Source organism: Lagopus muta, chromosome 9 (assembly GCF_023343835.1).
Source record: "Lagopus muta isolate bLagMut1 chromosome 9, bLagMut1 primary, whole genome shotgun sequence".
NCBI lineage: Eukaryota > Metazoa > Chordata > Aves > Galliformes > Phasianidae > Lagopus > Lagopus muta.
In genome coordinates this window covers 21,391,705-21,410,960 of record NC_064441.1, presented here as the reverse complement: position 1 = coordinate 21,410,960, position 19,256 = coordinate 21,391,705, and the positions used below count along the sequence as shown (strand labels likewise).

Sequence of the window (19,256 nt, the reverse complement as noted above, 5' to 3'; positions counted from 1 at the left end):
TAGAAAGAGTGCAACAGACTATGAATTACTACAGTGCTGTTTGGCATCCCTCTCCCTGGTCTGTGCATCACGGTCCACAAGACAGAGCAGTGCAGACACAAACATGGAAGCCTACTGGATTGCAAGTGGAAGATGCCTGGCTGAGATGCAGCTCCTGGAAACAAGCAATGCTTTCAGACTTCCCTTAGCACACGTGGTAAAGGAACAGAAGCAGGACAAAGTGGTAATTCATCTCTCTAGAAACGAAGGGGTCTTATGAAAGTTCCAATGAGTCAAGCCCTAAGTTCAAGCTATTCTAATAGATGGCTATGGACTATCACAGACCATCTGTACCATCAGAAGAACAAACAGCTTTCCAGTTTAGCAGACTTGCAGGTGATTACTGAATTCATTTTTACCATTTGAGAGATTCCCAAAATCCAGATTCGTTCTCACTGGTGCCATCACTCAGTAGATCTTCGTTCATCATGTCCAGTTTTTTCTGAACCTGTGAAAGCATAACACTGCTTGAGAGAGTAGAACTAGATACTGAGCAAACAGCTCTGGAGCACTGTTAGCATCAGTTTGAATTGTGTCCAATGAGCTGCTCTGTAACCTAAGCTGTATGGAGAAACAGCTCAGCAGGGAACTGACATCAGACACCGAGGACATGCTAGCCTAAATGGTTAAAAACACTTTGCTCAGAGGCATTTAGGGATCATCCTTGATGAAGGAAACTGGCAAAGAAGCAGCTCAAACAAAGCAGCAACACAGTCCAAAAAAAAAAAAAAAAGCAAACAACCACCAAAACCAAACACAACACCTCAGTACTGCTTTGTGCATTTCTAAGAGGTGTTACTGGACACTGAGACTCCACAGCAGGTAAGCAAGGAAGGCAGGAAAAAGCAAACCAACAGGAAAACATCCCAGAATTACTCTAACATAAGTAAATCCTGCGGGTTACTATGAGCCAGAAGTGGCACAGCCATCATTTATCTGTCATCCTCACTATATGTTCCAGCTATATGAAAAGGAATCCTGACAGAAGAGTAAATTTATGATTTTCCTTTGTTAAAAAAAAAAGAATATATATATATATATATGTATTTGCACCTCTTACATCAGAAAACAGAAAAAATACTGGCTCAGTGGACACTCTGAGTGTTTACCACTGGTATAATGGACCTAACAAGACTGACAGGTTTGTTTCTTATGTCACAAGCACACCTGAGCCAGTAAAATGTGTGCGTAACTGTTTCTCATGTGCACACAAAGAGCACAGCAGCTGCACCATTCTCTCCTGTGTGAAAAGAAACAAACCCAAGTCTGTAGATAGATTCCCTCCATTACAGATGCTCTAATGTGAACTTTGCCAACTGGCTCTAATTAAACCTGCAGGAAGACATCATCAGGCCCTCAGTTTCTTCCCCCAGTACAGCTCAAGCAGACTGCTTTTAAGAACAGCTCTACGTTTTTAAACTCACCTTCACTTTAATAATTTTGCTCTTGAAGTTGTTGAGAACAACAGTAACTTCATCAGCTTCAGGCGGAGAGTCTGTGCCATCATGGCTGAAAATACATTAAAACACTTCACTACAAAGTAGAAATAAGTTCCTTATGTCTTTTACATGTTTTTCTACATACTATTAAAGCTGAGCATTGTAGGACAGGTTTGAGCTGTGACAAAGTAGTAAGAAACATAGACATGTTCCAGTACATCCTTAAACACAGACTGGGTTTGATAAAGGAATGAATTTCTTTCATCTCACACGCCTTATGCACAGTACAAAATCCAATCTGCCAACCAATTCACTGCACGGGGGCAAGTGAACTGTTAGATTCACATGTAATGGTGCCAGTATGATTTAGAAGTTTTCCCAAGAAAGAGACCAAAGCATTTCTTGTCCTGTCCCACCTGTAGATCCTGTAGATATCTTCAGATCTGCCCTTCCTGAGCCTTAGAGTCCAAGCACCAGGATTTGCCTTTAACTGGAAGTAACCCTGTAAAGAGAAAAGAATGTCTGTCCATTTCCAGAAAACACAAACAAGTTTGTAAGTCATGTATTTTGTCCCACTGATTTGTATTTGGAAATAGTTGTAACCCAGCTGATGAATACAAAGGACCTGAAACCCTCTGAACTGGGAGAAACAAACCCTACATAACCCAAAAACTTCCATCTTTTTTCCTAAGAACCAAGCATTAAAACATCCATTGTTATATGGCAAAGTCTTCAAGACACCTTCATAGGAACAGGGCAATCCCAAATTTGCTTCTGCAAAAGCTTGCCTTCGTGAAGGAGTGGGTGCATTTCTAAGCACTGGCTGGTAAGCACCCTGCAGCCTGTGAAAGGTCTGCCCACAAAGCATGAGATTATCCACGGTGAAGCTAGAGAGCGGTGTTTCACAGCAGGAAGCAATAACACAGTTCTACAACACAAAATCTCTCCCCTGAAAAATTACAATAGTTTACAATGCTAAATTCCATAAGAGGAACATCTCTGCTTGGAATAAAGGCTGAGGGAGTTGGGCTTGTTCAGCCCAGAGAACAGAAGGCTCCAGGGAGACCACAATGCAGCCTTCCAAAACTTAGAGGGAGCTCATAGGAAAACACAAGGCATGCTCCTGGTCTCTCAGGTCCCTTCATACCCCTTCATAGTACAGATTGTGAGGAAGAGGATTAGTAGATACAGCACTGTGCACCATGATACACACACTTCAGCTTATCTGATGAGAAAAAGCCCACTGTCATACACAAATTAAGGCTCACCTTCCCTTTTATACTTATCAATATCACATCACTACAGAATACAACTTGGCTATGAAAAGGCAAGGAGAAATACAAAACTAAGTGAAAGAATTTTAAAATAAACAGAGGAAGCATGCATTTTTTCCTTACTTGCTCTATATGCTGTGTAATGCATTTAAAGATTAAAAAAATAATCAGTTTATTTCAGTTTTTCACTAATATTATCTATAAAGAAGATATCCCAATGGCTAACTTCCCTTGCCATAATTTCAGTCCACAACCTCTCACAGACCAGATTGGATTAAAGACATCTGCAGGGAACCATCATGTATTTGGACTAACTAACTCTTTTCCCCAACTCCATTAAGAAATTCCTGTTCTTCCTTGCTTCCTTTGTTTTCTACAACACTGACCAGCTGAGGAACAACGTGGTTCTGATTCATCTGCCAGCAACTGTGGGATGTCAGCAATGTCATGTAGCCACAGCCCACATACTTGGAGAGACTCAATGCCTTATGCAGGTGGTTGTGCTGACTGCAGAACCACAGTTCTGCACTGCCAAGTGGAATCGTTTGCTTACCAAGTTGGCCATAACAATGGTATCCACGATGACAGGATTGGTTGAGGTTCCCAGGGTAAACTGGAGGCCCCGAGGTGGCTGCCCAGTGGTGATATCATAGCAGTGTCCTTCCAGAAGCAGATACTCCAACTCATATTCCGCAGCAACAACGTTATCCACCTGTAAGGAGAAGATATTGCTGAACTCACCAGTAGCACAGAAGTGCAATTATTTTAGTGATCCAGTTAATCTACAAGATACAGTAGATATAGTAATTAACTAGCACTTACTTTACTTCACCAGAGAAGTTCTTTTGGATGAACACCCACAAAACCTCAAAGATCACGACTCCATTGAGCATGTGTTGTTAAGGCTGTTCCTGACCAAAAACCTCTGGCTCCCAACAGGTTGGATGTCAGGTTAAGAAAGGGAAGGACTGTTGCTTTATTTTACAGTTCTTTTCACATTTATTGTGGGTTTAGGTTTAATCAATAGGTTGGTACTCAGGATAGTGCTTTGAGCATGCCTGCAACATCTACTGCCCCTTTCTCAGGCTTTCAACTCATTTAAACGGAGGTGGGTGCTATCCAGAGGCCAGCTAAATAATGGCTTACTGCAAAGGAAGAGTATTTGGTCACCTCCTTAAGTAATTCACTTCACACCCTGAAGCCCAGCATTTTCTACTTCTCATCACAAGTGGATTTTTAACTTTCATTATGTGTTTTCAGTGCACTTCACTACATGCCAGTGCAGTGCACCTGTAACCACTTTGCAGCCCACTACCTGTAGAGCTTCAAACAGCCAGTAGAGACCAGATTGCTAACAGCAGGAAGTTAATAATTAGCACTACCTTATCTATCCTACTGAAGATGAAATGAGAATCATCCACTTGTACGTACAAACACTCCTCCCTTGTTTTTAAAATCATTTCTGTACTAACCTCCAGCTCTTTGGTTTTTCTCAGAATTTTATCTTTCTGTACGTGGGGCAAAAGCCCGGATCAATATTCTAAAGGTCCAACTCATGCCCTGTTTTTTCAGCTCCTACAAGTACTGCAAAGCACTTATCTCTGCACCACTTCTACTGTTCTGTTGATACCACAAATCCTTTTGTGGAGCAAGCATTTTCTGCTAACAAAAGCCATGAAATGATGAGGTAGCTAAAGCCTGCTTGGTCACAAGAAAAGTAAGTGGGATTAACTAGAAATGAGATGCAGATCTTCCATTACAATATTAGCTGTAGCTCTCATAGGAAATACTTTTTAAAATTCATAAATAAATATATTTAATGCCCAGAGTTTGTTTTTAACTCAGGACATTCTGAAATAACACACACACACGCACTTGGAATGGACATACCCACATTCAAAGCAGCACTTCTGCAGGATCTGCTGCCAGCCCACAGCACTGCTCACCCTGTGGCACCCTGCAGGCATCCACGAGTAACTGAGGGCAGCAATCTGCCAGCGAGCTTTGGTTTATTTGCAGCCCTCCTACAGAGTTTCTAGAGGTCTGCAACCATGACAAGTGTTAAGATCAACTCCTTTGTGTTTATTAGTATTTTGAAATTCTAAAGTTCTTTCCAATTACAAAAATAACCCCTGGAAAACCAACAACATTTAAATGTGACAACTGTAACGTACTGATTTCATTTACCTCCTCTAAGTAAATATTATCAAGGTCATACGGGGTCCTGACAGATTCCACCATCCAGCTCTCAGGAGTATTTAGGTTCAAAGTGAATAGTGGAGACTGAGGCATATCCAAAAACTTGGCAATTGGTCCAGAAGCAAAGCTGTTATCTGCTGTGAAAGAAATTTCCGGCTCCAAAACGTAGCGATAAAAGCTGAAATTCCAGAAAGAAAAGATTTCAATGTACTTCTGCCAAATTTGGCAATCCTTCATGCTCTGAACTTGCTGACAGCATCAGTTTTCCCAGAGCTCCAACATCTCCAAGAATCACTGCATGGGATTTTTATTCCCTACTGTGTACAGGAGGCTTTGCCCAAAGCAACATGCTTAGAACAAGCAGAATTTTCACCTCAGAGGACAAAGCAGAGTGTGCACGGATCAGCCATAAGGATCAGTGAGTGATACAGTCCTACTCACATACATAAAACCCCACCTGACTTGTAAACAAGCACCACTATCTCACACCACCCACAGATTCATGGATTCTCTGTGGGAACTCATGTCATTGTACTTAAGCTGAAAGCAGTTATTGAGACCTTATGATATTGCAAGGAGTTTAACTTTCTCTCTGGGTTGACTGTGTTTTGTTGTCGTTGCTGTTGTTATTGTTAATATGAGGTCCTGTTTTAGTTGGTTGGTTGAGTTTTGGTGTGGATGGAATGTTTTTGGAGGGATGGAGAAGTGGGAGAATGGGAATTAAGGGCTTGAGAGATGCAGCCCAGCAGAGCTGTGGAACCTGGTGTAAGGGTGGTTTTCTCCACTAGGCTACATTCCAACTTGTGACAAGGCTCCCAGATGGCCATTGCCAGCCTCACTACAACAAGCATATGCTTCTGCTTCCACACTGCTCTTTTTCAGGTATCAGGTAGGTTGTTGCTGTGTTTATACCTTGTAATGGCATTGCTTACCTTTTTAGAGGCATGTCAGAAAGTTTTGACTGGCAGTTCATAAACACCCTTAGGTTCATGTTTATCAGTTGGTTCAAAACCTACAGTAACAAGAAAGAGACATTCCTTAAAACTTTAACTGGAAAAGGAGACACGCAACCTGCTCATTCTCAAGCCTCCCTTTACCACACTCATCTGGTTGTAATTAGATCAGCATGCTCCCTCATTTGCAGGCATTCTTTTTGGGATGGAGAGACTTTCTTCCTCAAGAATAATGATTGCAAGCTAAGGTGTCAAAGTGGCAAAACTAAAAGCTAGATGCATGATTTTGTTAGTGTGTAGTACACAGTGATTTTGCAGAAATGTGTATTTCAGCTGCATTGTTAGAAGGCCACTGGTCACTACAGAGTCAAGGAAGAAGAGAAACTTTTCAAAATTACAGAATTGGAAAAGAAACACTGTTAAAAATCGTTATAAAACATATGACAACACTGCATACGTACCAAAAGTAACGGAGCAAGTCTTTGGGCATCTCTGGTAACAGGATCAACAATGGCCACGACATCAAAATATGTCTCTCCCTCTTTTGGTCTCAGTTTAACTGCACTGAACAGAAGGAAAAAAAAGAATTTTAAATTACCAAGTGAATTGAATAAACAAAGGAAAAACACAGTCCATCTCCTCCAAAGTCAAAGTACTTCCTAAATGCTGTGCACATTCCAAAACTGGACAAATAGGGACAAATACAAATATGCATACACACGCATACAGATAAGTAGACAAAGATGTATTCATCATGAAAACCGACGCCATTCTGAAAAGTGTTAGGGATTAGTGTTAGTTCCTATGACTGCCTGTACTATTTTTTTAATGTTAGTGTGATTTAAACACACAACAATGTTAGAAAACAAGGAAGAGCACATTGCATAGCAAGCAGCAGCAATCCTGTACCTGTATCGTTCTTCAAAAAACTGATATTCAATTCTTGCCTCTCCTTTTGGTTGAGCAGAAAGAAGAGCATCCACTTTCATTACCAAGTCACTAGCACTGAAGGAAAAAAGAAAAAAAAAAGAGGTTTACAGGTATTCAGAAAAATGCACGCATATGTCATGTTTCTGTCAACTAGCAGCAAAAGAGAAAAGGCTGAACTGAATTGAGAGATGCAAGCTAACAGTCCTACTACCTCCACACACAAAAATTTTCCATATTTATAATATACTGGCTTGAGAAACAGAAGCATGGAAAGATAACTGGTGCTTCCAAAGCCAGAAATTGTGCCCAGAACACAGTGTCCTTACTGTCCTCACCTTACTCTAAGAATTCTCTGAAGTAATTCTGAAGATTTAAACAAGTTTAAGGGTTAATCTAGCACTGAGAATTTAAATGGCTTGCAGCCTTATCACTGAGAGGACCAAAGAGTTCGGCTGACACCGAAACTGCTCTCACTTTAGTGCTGCAGGCACTGCATCCCTCAGCCTCACTAACCTCTCTCAGGCCTATAAGAGATTCAGATCAAACCCTTCTTTCACAGCAGCCTTTTAAAACCATGGCTGTTAAGTACTAGGAAGCAACAGAGAAACTTCCAAGAGAAGGGGGTCCTATCATTAAGCCATCGTTACCCCAGACAACTTCTTCCTCATTACTATTCCCATAATTTTTCAGTGTGGTATTATGAGAATTACCATATCTAACCTTAAAATGTAAAAGCTCTTGAAACTTCAATGAATACTGGTACTTACACAATAGCTCTACTGAAAAGCAATACTGTGTCAGAGGACTTTCACAGACAAGCACCACCACAGAAAGATGTAATGCTAACTAGGATGGAAATTATCTTCTTAGTGATAACCTCCATCCCCCAGCTCCCCTCCAGCACCCCATGCCCATGGACTTTGGATCCACAGACACTGGCATCCTTGATCCTGAAGACATCTTTCTTTTGAATAGCTCCTCTATTGCAAGAATTATCAACAACTACGATTTTCATTATCACATCTCTTCCTCTTCTTTGGTTATTTCTCTTTAAGAAGTTAAAAACACGTTTCTGTAGCACTGGCAGTGAAATGGGTAATTATGTTGATATGATAGGCCAGCAGCAGTTAGCTGAACTGCAGGTATACCCAGAAAGCATCTCCTTCTTTATCTTCTTTTAAACAGGTAACAGGTAATCCCACACAAAGTTATGAAACCCTGGCATGTTGGAGGAAGATGATTCTAAAACAGTGTGTCAGCTGAGACTTAGCTACAGGAAAAACCCACCAGAAGTCTGAATGCTTTAATATTAAGGAGCAATAAGCAAGCTTTCTCCAGGCTGCAGAAAGCCACTTTATCAGGATAGCACCACTGTTTACCAGCCTTTTCATGTTTACTTACAGATCTTCTTCAAATCCCAGCTGCTGAATCTGAGATTTGATTTTCTGTCCTGATGTCTTTAGGATGATGTTCTCAAGAAGGTGGAAGTCATCCTGATTGAACATCTCGCCATCCTCTAATGGACCAATTATCTTTTATACGGGGGAAAAAAAAAAGTGAGTTCAGCATTACTACGTAAGAGCTGCAGTGAAAAAAATTCAAAGATGTATTAAATAAATGCTACAACTCAATCTTTATGGGTATCAGCTGCTCAGGTGAATATTACTGCCAAAGGCAGCAAAGTTTAACAGATCATTCTATTTACAGTCATGAACAAAATACCCCAAATAAAGCCATAAAACATGTTTAGAATTTTCAATGAATACTCGATTTGCATAAACACAGCATATTAAATTATATGTGCAATATGTCCTGAAAGGTTAACAGAATGCCAGGCCAATGGCAGTAGTCCAGCAAATCTCACTGCTGGGGCCTTCAAAAGCCTTGGCTACTGAGAGAAAAAGAATGCCACAACTCATCACTTGAATTTTTTAACCCATTAAAGTACACAGCAGCCATGGAACCTGCCTTCTCCTCCCTGCCCCTAGTGAGCAAGCACGTGACAGAAAAAAAACAAAACTGATTACTGGCAGTGAAATACTGCTGTTAAATAATTTGCCTAAATCTAAGTGGCTCTTGTAAAAAGAGCCACTGAAAGAAATTAAGGCACCAATATTCAGTTCAGTGTCCAGTGAACTGAAGCAACACAATTAAATTTATCATCCTTTCTGGCTCCTGGACTCAATTCAGTGACAGCAGGAGCTCAACTGCTACCGACAGATCTGAATTTGTATGCAACACCAACAACTAATGGCTCACAGCACCAAGAAAAGGTCACTGCACATCTGAACAAATAACTGGGAAGCAAGCCAGCGACCTGAGGGAGGCCCACATCCCATCCCTAGGTCTGAATGTGTATCTGATCCCTGCTGCTCAAGGCCTGCATCTTTCCCACGAGTGGAATCTCTTTCACCATCTGATCTCACCCTTCCGTTGCTGATCACAGCCCTCTGCCCCTTCTTCAGCTTGAGAACATCTCTGCAATATATAGCATGGGACAGAATGAAATCCACTTTGGGAGATTCAAAGGCTTCCTTAAAAATATTGGTATCCATACCCTGAAAGAAAAAAATACTGGTCACTGAAACGTGAAATAAAAATACACCTCTGAACACCTTTTAAAATATCTTAATAATAAGATATAATCTTTTTTTTTTCTTTCTTTGTTTCCATGTAAGAACAGGTTAAAATCCAGCTAAAATTTACCCCCGGGCTCCTTGTCCTGGTGGTCTTAAACCCTGTTCTTGCCAGTCAGTGAAGGGCCCCAGCCCTACTCACTGTTGCTCTTCAGACCACTTGTTCCATTCATTTGTTCTGAAGTGATTCTTGCACAACCTCTTAAACCTAGTTTGAGAAATGTATTTTTCCTTTGCTATTTAAAGAGCTCATGAGATTGAAGTTTGCCCCAAAATCCCAATAACTGACCCACTCAAATAGATCCCTTAAACTGCATCCCTTTGACCTTTTAATGTTGTGTAGCTTTGATGAGTATGAGGATTCACTTCATTTTCAGATGATATTTTAGGTGAGTCACACCTTGGGAGAACACTCCATTGTTACTTTATCTTTTGTAGTTCCAACATGCTACACTAAGAAACTCATGGTAAGAACAAATACCCTACCTTTGTAAACACAAACAGCCATGCTTACCCCAACTGCAAATTCTAAGATGTCAGCTCCTGCCTCCAGTGCCTTTGCAATTTCTTCTTTTGCCATTTTGGTGATGAAATTCTTGGCATTATTTGATGTCTGTGTCTGCAGAGCTGCCCATATGGCCTTAGCGACAATGGTGTTGCTGCTGTTTGGCTCTTCACTAGGATTATTAATCATGCTGATTCGAACATTATTGCTGGATTTCTGTATTTAACCAAATATGAATTAGGAAAGTTTCAGGTTTTGCTTTAAATGAGAAGAAAAAAAAATATCTGTAATACAATGAACTCACTGTTTAACTTCAAGTTTACCTACAGGCACCACTGTGCCAAGAATCCTCTACATAATACTGTCCTGCCCAAGAGAGATTGGACCACAGCCAGCACTCAGAGAGCTGGCAAAACAGTGATTTAGCAGTTAGCTATGGATTTGTATGATTCAGTTACCTTCCTGGAACAAATGGGACAGGGCAGAGAACAGTGCTCACTTTAATCTCCCAATAAAAACAGAGAGATTTTCAATTTAGAACCAGGAGCTTAAAAGAACATCTTTTCTTTACTGTATTAGAGTAAGACCGAGAGGAGAAGGTCAGGGATGTGCCAGCTCTCACAAACAAGATGAAGCTGGAAAACGAAGAACTGATCTCCCCAGGGTCACACAACAGAAAGAAGCACAACTTGTGTTTTTCAAGCCTCTGTCTACTGCTTTATTATTGCTGCTAAGTGGTGCGAGTGAAAATACCACCTACCTGATGTTTAATGGCATCATACAACAACTGTCTTCCTGAAGGTTTATCAAAATCACCAACAATCCAAAAAGTCACCGGTCTAACAAAAGAATCATCTGCAGAAGAAAAAAGGGGGCAGGAATAGTTGAAGGCAAAATTTGAGAGGAAAGCTTCAGCTTTTCTTCATTTGGAGGAAGAACAAGGTCAACATGCAAAGACTCGAAACAAAGTAGAACAATATATGAAAGACCCAGATAAAGCTATGCCAAGCCTGGCAAGAGAAGAACAGTAGTACTGATGTAATATTAGAGTTCATTCACCTCATTCAGTAAGCCCACTTTGTGCATGCACTTGTGTGTCTAAATTGGATTACTTATTTCTTTATACCTAATTTAGAATTTTTTAAAAGAGCCTATAAATAACTTATTGATTCCAACCAGAGCACAGCATACTGCTTCTACATACTGAAGCTGTTAGTTCACAAAACCAGTTGTGTAGGAAGATAAGGAGTGACAAAGCAAACATGCATTTAGAACCTGCTGGTTCTAAGGCCAAAGTTAGAAAGGAACCAGGAAATTCCCAGAACAACAACAGATGGAAAGCCAAAGCATGATTTACCATAGATCTCCTTGGAAGACATTCCTGGTCAAACAGCAGAAAGGAAAGAGGGAAAGGAAAAAGACATTACTAACTTGATAGTGGTTCTAATATGTACCAAGAAGCTGCAGGATTGTGCTGGGCATAACTGAATCACTGAAGCTTGGCTCCAGCAAGCAGCACGTTTGTATTAATTCTATCAGAATGAGCTTTGACTTTTCCCCCCCCATCAAATAGACAGATGCTTTATTTCTATACTTCAGCAGTAGTTATATATTACCAATAGCATGAAGATAACATTCTTAAGACCATTTGCAAGAACTGCCATGCCATTATGACTGAAATGTTAAAGAGTTTATCTTCCCCCTTCAAAAACCAGCAAGACAGCACTACGCTGAGCCAGCAGTACCTGCACAGATAAACGTGACACAGATCATATGAGCAGATACCAGTTATTAAGTATCTTAAGTGACAAAAGGGGCAGCAACCCAAAACTATCATGTTGCAGGACTACAAATACACGTTTAAATGAGGTGTAGGTTTAATTAATAATCTACAAAGGGAAAGTGAGAAACTCTTGCCAAGATTAACACAAACCAAAGGAAAATATAAGAGGGAAGGAGTGGCAGCAGGCAATATCTGGGAAATGTGTGAGAGCCCAGTAAAGGCAACAAACAGGAACAAGAGGAACTGGTTCAAATGACAGCAGCTCATCAATGATTCCTAACAGAGATGAGTATAGGAAAGGCCTGATTAAGTCTGTGCATGCAATTCCTACAATGAGCTGAGTTTGAACACTAACAGGGGACTTCATCTATACTGCAATTAAGCCATCCTACCACTGGAAAAGCAGTGCATGTACCAGAGAGATATGAATAGCACAGACCAGGTTATCAGCTGTCTTATATAAGGAACAATAACATTTTTTAACGAACCCATACAACCTTTCAAAATTTCAAATTAGGATAGAAGCCCAGAACCCCTCTATATTTTTCTAGTCAGTGTAATTGCAGCATCTGAGCTTACGCTGCTGCATTTCTGATGGCACCATCCACCTCAGCAAGAGCAGGCTGGGTGGGACTCCCATCCCTAACAGAAGGTAAGGTTTACGGAGCAAAACATTTTTGCTCCATGTAGATGTCAAACCCTATAAAAATGTTAGTTTTTAACACCTGGATTGCAGCACTGCCCACAGGCTTGGACAAGACTCAAGGCACGTGTTGTGTACTGTATGTATGCTTGGAAACACACAAGAGTGAAGTGCAGTTCATAATCCATGGTAGATGTTACCTCTCTTTGTCAAGTAGGTCATGCTGTTTGCCACAGCAGCTGTCTTATCTTTGGAATCCAACGTGCTGAATCTAGCAAAGTCATCCACATAAAAGTTATCTGAGGAAGAGAAAAAGTATTTAGATGTCAAAGCAAACAATTTCTATGTAAAATGAATAAAAATTCACCCTTCTTACCAAAACATTATGAATACTTCCCACCATTTTTTCCTCATGATACTGCTTTTTAGACTTGATTTCCATTGTTAATATATAATAAACTGAGGAAGTTAATTGAAATAATTATTCAAGTTAATTTATATAAAGATACATTCTAAAGCCCAGAGTTACTCTTTTTCAAGCAACTCGAGAAAGCGTGTTTGCAGTCCTGCCATTATTCTGCAGTCTTGAGAAGTTCTGCTACAATACATGTCACAGCAAATCCTAAGTAATTCCAGAGATGTCTGTCCTTCTCAGCTTAAGAAGAGGCTAGAAATAAGAAACAAACTGATGCTTTATACATATTACATGAACGTGCTGTCGCTGACTTTTGCTCTCAGTTTCACAAGTCATATTCCCTTGAGGATTTGTATAAAAAACAAAACAAACTCCTGCTGTGATAAATCTGTACCTATTCATGCTGTAAGTAATATATGTGCCAGCACTAGGGCTATAGTGTTACTTGGGGCAATGCTTTGCCACGAGAGCTTTCCATTGGGACAGCAAGTCTTTGAATCAGATACTTCAGGTTTAATGCAATGAAAAGCATCCCTTACTCATTGCTGTCAGATCTAGGTACTCTCTGTCTGACATTAAGATCCTCGAGTTAATTCTTGGAACAACATTAGGCTGGTTCATGATATACTCAACCACATCTTGGTCATTAGATAATTCACCCTGAAGGAGAGGAGAAAAAAGAGTAAGGCATTATTTATTATATCACACCTCTGTGCTTTAGGCAACTTAAAAAATATAAGAAAATACACCAGTTAATTTGCTTTGTGTATCACATATCTGGGGACTTTTGAGTCAGTTTTCAGAACACTCCTTTCCCCCCAGAGACCCCAGCTGCACTCAGCACCTACCAGGTACACAGCTCGCTGGAAGATGCTCGTGGTTTCCAGGATTTTGTGCATTGTCACCGTTTCCAGGTCATCAGGATCCAGCTGGTCCTTTTGAAAAGGCATCCCATTGAACAGCACCACAGGGAGAGGGCCTACACCCGTCTGCTCGTAGTAACTTTTTGCTGCCTAAATCCAGGGACAGAGGTAGCTTTACTGTGTCAGCCCATTACCACAAGGATTCAGAATATTTCTATATAACATCAAAAAACCATCCGTTTTAAAACACACTAAGATGTCCTTTCAGCAGCACATAGAACACTTCCTGCATCTTACACACCCCATATGCCCTTGTCTTTCAGCTTCCAAGCAAAAAGAGCTGCCTTATCACACAGAAATGCATCAGTGTTGGGTTGCTGCTTTGTTTTGTTTGGGCTCATTGTGGTGCCTAGCACATTAACCAAGAAGACTTCTATCATTCAAAACTGTCTGCCTCCAGTGGGTTCCAGCTAATGAGAGAGTGCTCCTCCTTCCGCTGTCCTACACACAAAGATGGAATGCTTCTGTGCATACAATTCTATTTATGTAACTCTGTCTGCCTAGTTTTTAACATGTAGGCTGTTTTGCAAGTGTTAGAGTTATTGTAGATGGTATTTTCATTCATTCTTCTAGAAGATTCAAGAAGAACAAATATCCATTCCTTTCCATACAATCCCAAATAGGATCTGTCTCATCTCGCAGAAAAGTAACCAAATACTGATTTGCTCTCAGTTTTCCCCATACAGGAAAGAATCAAGCCTAAAAATAACTAAGAAATTCTTTGAGGAAGATTGCTGAATGCCTTGCTACAGAAAAGCCATCATGAATTCAGGACCATAGCATCATCTCATCCAGCATTCAGACACTGATAATAGGAAAGAAAATCTACACCAATCCCTCCTAAGCATTAAGCTCCATGGTTTTCTTAGGAACCATTCCCTCACCTCCATTTTTGAAAGCAGTTTTAAACTACTAAGCTCTCCACACCAGAACGAGGAGAGTATCCATGAGTCACAGGAAAGTTATCTTCATTCCTGTACTACACAGAAGATTTCAGCAATATTAGATCACAACATGTGATGCACACTAGTAAGATAAAGCTCTGTGCTGAACATAAATTCCTACAGCATTATGAGGTCACTCTAACATGATAATAGACACATGCTGAGCAAGAAAGTTGCATCAAGAAACTGCATGTAATAATATATTTCAACTGTGTTGAAGCAGAAATGTGACAAATGCTTTAATTGATGAATTCTTACCTTTCTGTTTTGATCATAGGCAGAATCAATTCCCAGAACACTGTTCACTTCCACATAAGGATACTGTTTCTCAAGAACACTAACCACATGCTCCACCCTCAGCTGATCTCCTGTTTTTACTTTGTTATATATCTGGAAGGAGAATAGAAATACAAGTTTGCAGACCAAATGAAAAGCACTTCTAGAAAGGTAAATTGACCTGTCACCTGTATTCCAGTAATTACATAAGAAATATACAAAGCTTTAAGAGCAATACTGCAAAATATATTTTCATAGTTATTCATTAAAATAAAAACTCCTAAGTATGAAGCTATAAAGCACTCATAGCTCTGCAAATCATCCTGCTTTGCCTAACAGTCATCACAGTAAGACTGGAAGTAGATACATATGGATTTCTTTAAACATCTTGCACCTCTGATTACAAAATAGTTCTCAGAGAAAAAAAGGCTTAGAACTGAAGGCATCTCATAAACAATAGAGTAAATCTCACACATAAAATAGATAATGATCATTTCCTTCCTGAAGGCAAAAGATTATGCTTTTGTGACTTAAAATGATATATTTAAAAAAAATAATAATGAGAATAACAGTCATAGTCTTCAAGTTACCTGCATGACCCAGCTTGTAGGTTTACATAAAGGTGTCAAACCATAAGTGAAAATGGATTAACTAATACCTAAAATACTTACTTACATGGCAAAACTATGCAGCAGGAACTATTCAAGGGAAAAAAAATAGATATATTGAGGGGATACACCCATTTAGAACTCATTGGCAGAATGAGGAAAGAGGTAGGAAAACTACACGTGAATCTTACATACATAAAAGCACATAAAAAAAATATTCATTTTCATTTTAAATGAATACTTACAGACATGACTGTCTGGAAAGCATAGTTATTGTCCATTTCTTGTGCCACATAATTGTACACTCTAAGAAGGGCAACGCCAGGATCCTGAAGGCCATCAACATCGTCACTGTCATCAACCACAAAGACTAGTCCTATCCTGCAATCAAACAAACCCCGTATCTTGAAGATATCACACTAACAAATAATCAGCTCTTCATACAGTGGTGGAGTACAGTCATCATAGGCAAAGGCCTTTTCCTAAGCAGACCAAATGAAATGGCTTTGAGCAGAGTGGCCTTATACAGCCTCTAAAGGTGGGTTCATCAGAATCTTGCTTCTCATCTCTTCCACCCATAGTATTTCCTTTTAGGATTCTTCTGGACTATTGGAGTAACTTTTACTCAGCTCTGCTCTGCTCGTAGCAAAAGTTATACTCAAAAATTTTTGAAGGAACGAGGTTCAGTAAATGCCCTTCCCAGCCACCAATACAAGCTACTTGATGTTGGTGCAGTGTCCCAGCAGTAAGTACTTGTCACAAAAATACAGCTGATGTAAAATAAATTCTAATAAAAATACAATAATTACCTCAGTGGGATGTGGTTACTGAAGAACATCTCTGCCACATTCAATAATTCTGCTGTGGTCTCGTGAGTAGGATCTACTATCAGCACCTGTCCACGAGAAGGCAAGATACTGGGCTTTTCAATTCATTTTTCATTGCAGAATTATCATCAATGCCATTTTATGCATTGCCAGAGAGATGAGAGCCACTAAGTCATAGTTTCTACTACAATCTTGAAGTCCAAAATCATAACCAAAAGTACCTCATCTGAGCTGCTGAAGTGTTACCTTACAGATTTCACAAACTTTATGCTTGACCTGACAACAAGCTGCAGCTAAAGACTGGGCAACCCCCAGACTGAAGGGGCACCCATGAGTAATGCAAGGACTGATGATCATCTTTTGAACTTCTGGTGCAAGAATGCTTTCTAAGACAACTGAAGCTGCTCTTAACCCTGTTAAGGAAATATTAAGAAAGAAATGTGATGGATTTCATTAACCAACTCCAGCTATTATCACAAAGCAGAAATGCACACAAATTCTCACTTGTCAAATGATAAGTTTGTTCCACCAGTGGAGCAATCCATAGATGTGCAAGCAGCACACACAAGACCAGTCTAACATAGAGAATCATGCTCAGTAATCTCTGAACCTCAGTTGTAGCTCACTACTACAAGAAAAACAAAACCTTTGAGAGGAGCACACTATCCCAAGGCATTTAAACAGCAAGGAATCTAGCATACTCCTAAGTGCCAAAGCTAATGGCCCTGATGTTTATAAGCATACACACAAGTAACAGAAGAACAACAAACAGCAACACATTTAATTCCCAGTCAGATTGCTACTTACCAAGTTATGGAAGTTTTTTCTGATCTGTCTGATCACCCCTGGGAACGTGGGACGCAGCAGTTCCTGCACACTGGAAGGCCAGGAATTATACCGGCTGTCAACTTCCAGATTGTTGATCCACTAAGAGAAAATACCTGCATCATTAGACTGCCAGTCATTCTGCTCAAGTCTGAGGTTGTACAATATTTTAAAATCAAAAACTATACAGAGCATAGCATGAAAAAAACTAAAACAAACAAAAATTCCTCCTAAGAGCTTAAGAACACACAGCTGAAGGGCACGTAAGTTATCCCTTGTATGAAACCCACACACCGAAATAGCAGGGCTTCTGATGTCCACTGCGTAGTCTGAATCTGATGGCTGGATGTTCAACTTCAGGACGTTGTGCAAGGACAGCCCTTCAATCCCCAAGCTGTGCAGACCTTCCATAACACGAGCTTCATTGCGTAGCACATCAAACAAGCTGGAAGGAAAAGAAAATCTGTAAATTTTAAAGATAACAAATAACTGTTTGTATCCTAAGAGTTAACAGATAAAAGGTATAGACAAGTCTGCCATATCTATGCATTACTTCTTGTTTCTCACTTACTCCTAACTCTCCCAAGGAATTTGAGATAACGTAAACCTATTCAGTTATATTTCTAGGAAACACCACATTAAACAAAGAGAAGTAAGGCATGATATACATGTGTAATTTCAATTGCACACTGCTGAAACAGATCTTGACAAAGATAAAGGTGGCTTTCAGATAAAAGACTTACAGGGACTTCTCTTTTGAGAATCAAATGTTCTACTTCTTCAGAATAAAATCTGAAGGCAGCCCTTGGAAACCAAAGTCTTGTGTGTTCACAGGACAGATCACACAAAGGTGATTTCCCACTCTGACATCCCAGCATACTGCAGTTTTCACAGCAGTTTTTTTGCTTTGTTTAGCAAGTATTTGCATAAGGGAAGGAAACACAATTTGCTTTTTGCAGAAGTTAACATTTAAACCTAGTCTAAACACAGACACTGGGAAGGAGGCTCACACTGTCTAAATGATTTCTCTATCCACACACAAGTAGGATGCATGATTCTAAGCAGGATACAATTTTTCTGAAAAAGAAAACATTCCCACCTAAATACGTCCTGAGTGTCCAAATCAATATGCAGCCCATTGATGAAGAGAGCAGAATCCCCCGGCTGTAATCCTAACGTTCCTTTGAAATACTGGAAGAAAGCAGAAGGCCATTAGAAGAATGCTGTGGACAGAACACAAATACTAGAGAGTTCAGTGTGCCAAAACTGGATTTTACCTCCATTACTACTGCAAAATGCATGACATGACTTCTCAACTACAGCCTCTGTTGATTTGATGCATATACTCATGGCAGAGGAAGGCAAGTGAAGCTAGCTAGTGCATAGACACACATGTGGGACTTCTGTTTGTGTGACTCAGTGACTCAGCAGTAGCTTTGGAAAGTCCCTCAGTGGATTTTTAAAATATACCTGATTAAATTATCAGAAATGCTTGAGAAAAGTCATTTAGTGCTATGACGAACAGTGAAGAAGCACAGTGTTTAGACATTAAAAAAGCCTGATATCATGAAGATGAGCAAAGTAATGGAAGAATAGCTAAGTACCACGTGAAGTACCAAGAACAGGAAAGCATCTAGTGAGGAGGAATTTAGGTATTTGATTAAATAATGGTGCTCTCAAAGAGCTGAGCACATGCAGTGTTAACTCGTACTTTTTTGTGGATAATTATCTCCTAACCTTTACCTTGCTAAAACCACTGAACTTCGCCACCAGACAATACTCACAGACTGACCATCATGCAAAGAACAGCTTACAGGGTTAGATCTAGCTTGGTTGGGATCTAGCAGCCTAGATGTACTTGGAATGAAACTGCACCCACCAAGTCACGGGCCTATGGACCAGACTGCTCCAGCACAGAAAAGAGAAGCCACCACCAGGCAGCTCTAACTTGCATTTACATTCTAGACTTCGTCCCTCCCAGAAACACACCACAGAGCAGTGTCAAACCACATCTCTTCTGTTCACATTTTATCACTA

At 40.0% G+C, this 19,256-nt stretch overlaps 1 protein-coding gene across 4 annotated transcripts in view; it reads right to left on the bottom strand.

Annotated features, from left to right (window-relative positions):
• The window catches only part of UGGT1 (UDP-glucose glycoprotein glucosyltransferase 1), a 46,046-nt gene that overhangs the window by 9,037 nt on the left and 17,753 nt on the right, over nt 1-19,256 (bottom strand). For 3 of the 4 annotated variants that reach the window (XM_048954883.1, XM_048954884.1, XM_048954886.1), the window contains 22 exons: nt 18,319-18,410; nt 17,514-17,664; nt 17,202-17,321; nt 16,377-16,462; nt 15,813-15,948; nt 14,942-15,073; nt 13,665-13,829; nt 13,356-13,476; nt 12,602-12,700; nt 11,333-11,356; nt 10,736-10,830; nt 9,985-10,191; nt 9,261-9,392; nt 8,236-8,366; nt 6,814-6,909; nt 6,366-6,468; nt 5,884-5,963; nt 4,940-5,129; nt 3,306-3,464; nt 1,895-1,980; nt 1,464-1,548; nt 399-487 (listed from right to left, as the gene is read on the bottom strand). In XM_048954883.1, coding sequence (XP_048810840.1) covers nt 399-487; nt 1,464-1,548; nt 1,895-1,980; nt 3,306-3,464; nt 4,940-5,129; nt 5,884-5,963; nt 6,366-6,468; nt 6,814-6,909; nt 8,236-8,366; nt 9,261-9,392; nt 9,985-10,191; nt 10,736-10,830; nt 11,333-11,356; nt 12,602-12,700; nt 13,356-13,476; nt 13,665-13,829; nt 14,942-15,073; nt 15,813-15,948; nt 16,377-16,462; nt 17,202-17,321; nt 17,514-17,664; nt 18,319-18,410 — 2,579 coding nt within the window. The remainder of the gene's footprint in view (nt 1-398; nt 488-1,463; nt 1,549-1,894; nt 1,981-3,305; nt 3,465-4,939; nt 5,130-5,883; nt 5,964-6,365; nt 6,469-6,813; nt 6,910-8,235; nt 8,367-9,260; nt 9,393-9,984; nt 10,192-10,735; nt 10,831-11,332; nt 11,357-12,601; nt 12,701-13,355; nt 13,477-13,664; nt 13,830-14,941; nt 15,074-15,812; nt 15,949-16,376; nt 16,463-17,201; nt 17,322-17,513; nt 17,665-18,318; nt 18,411-19,256) is intronic. The other variant, XM_048954885.1, reaches the window with a different exon arrangement.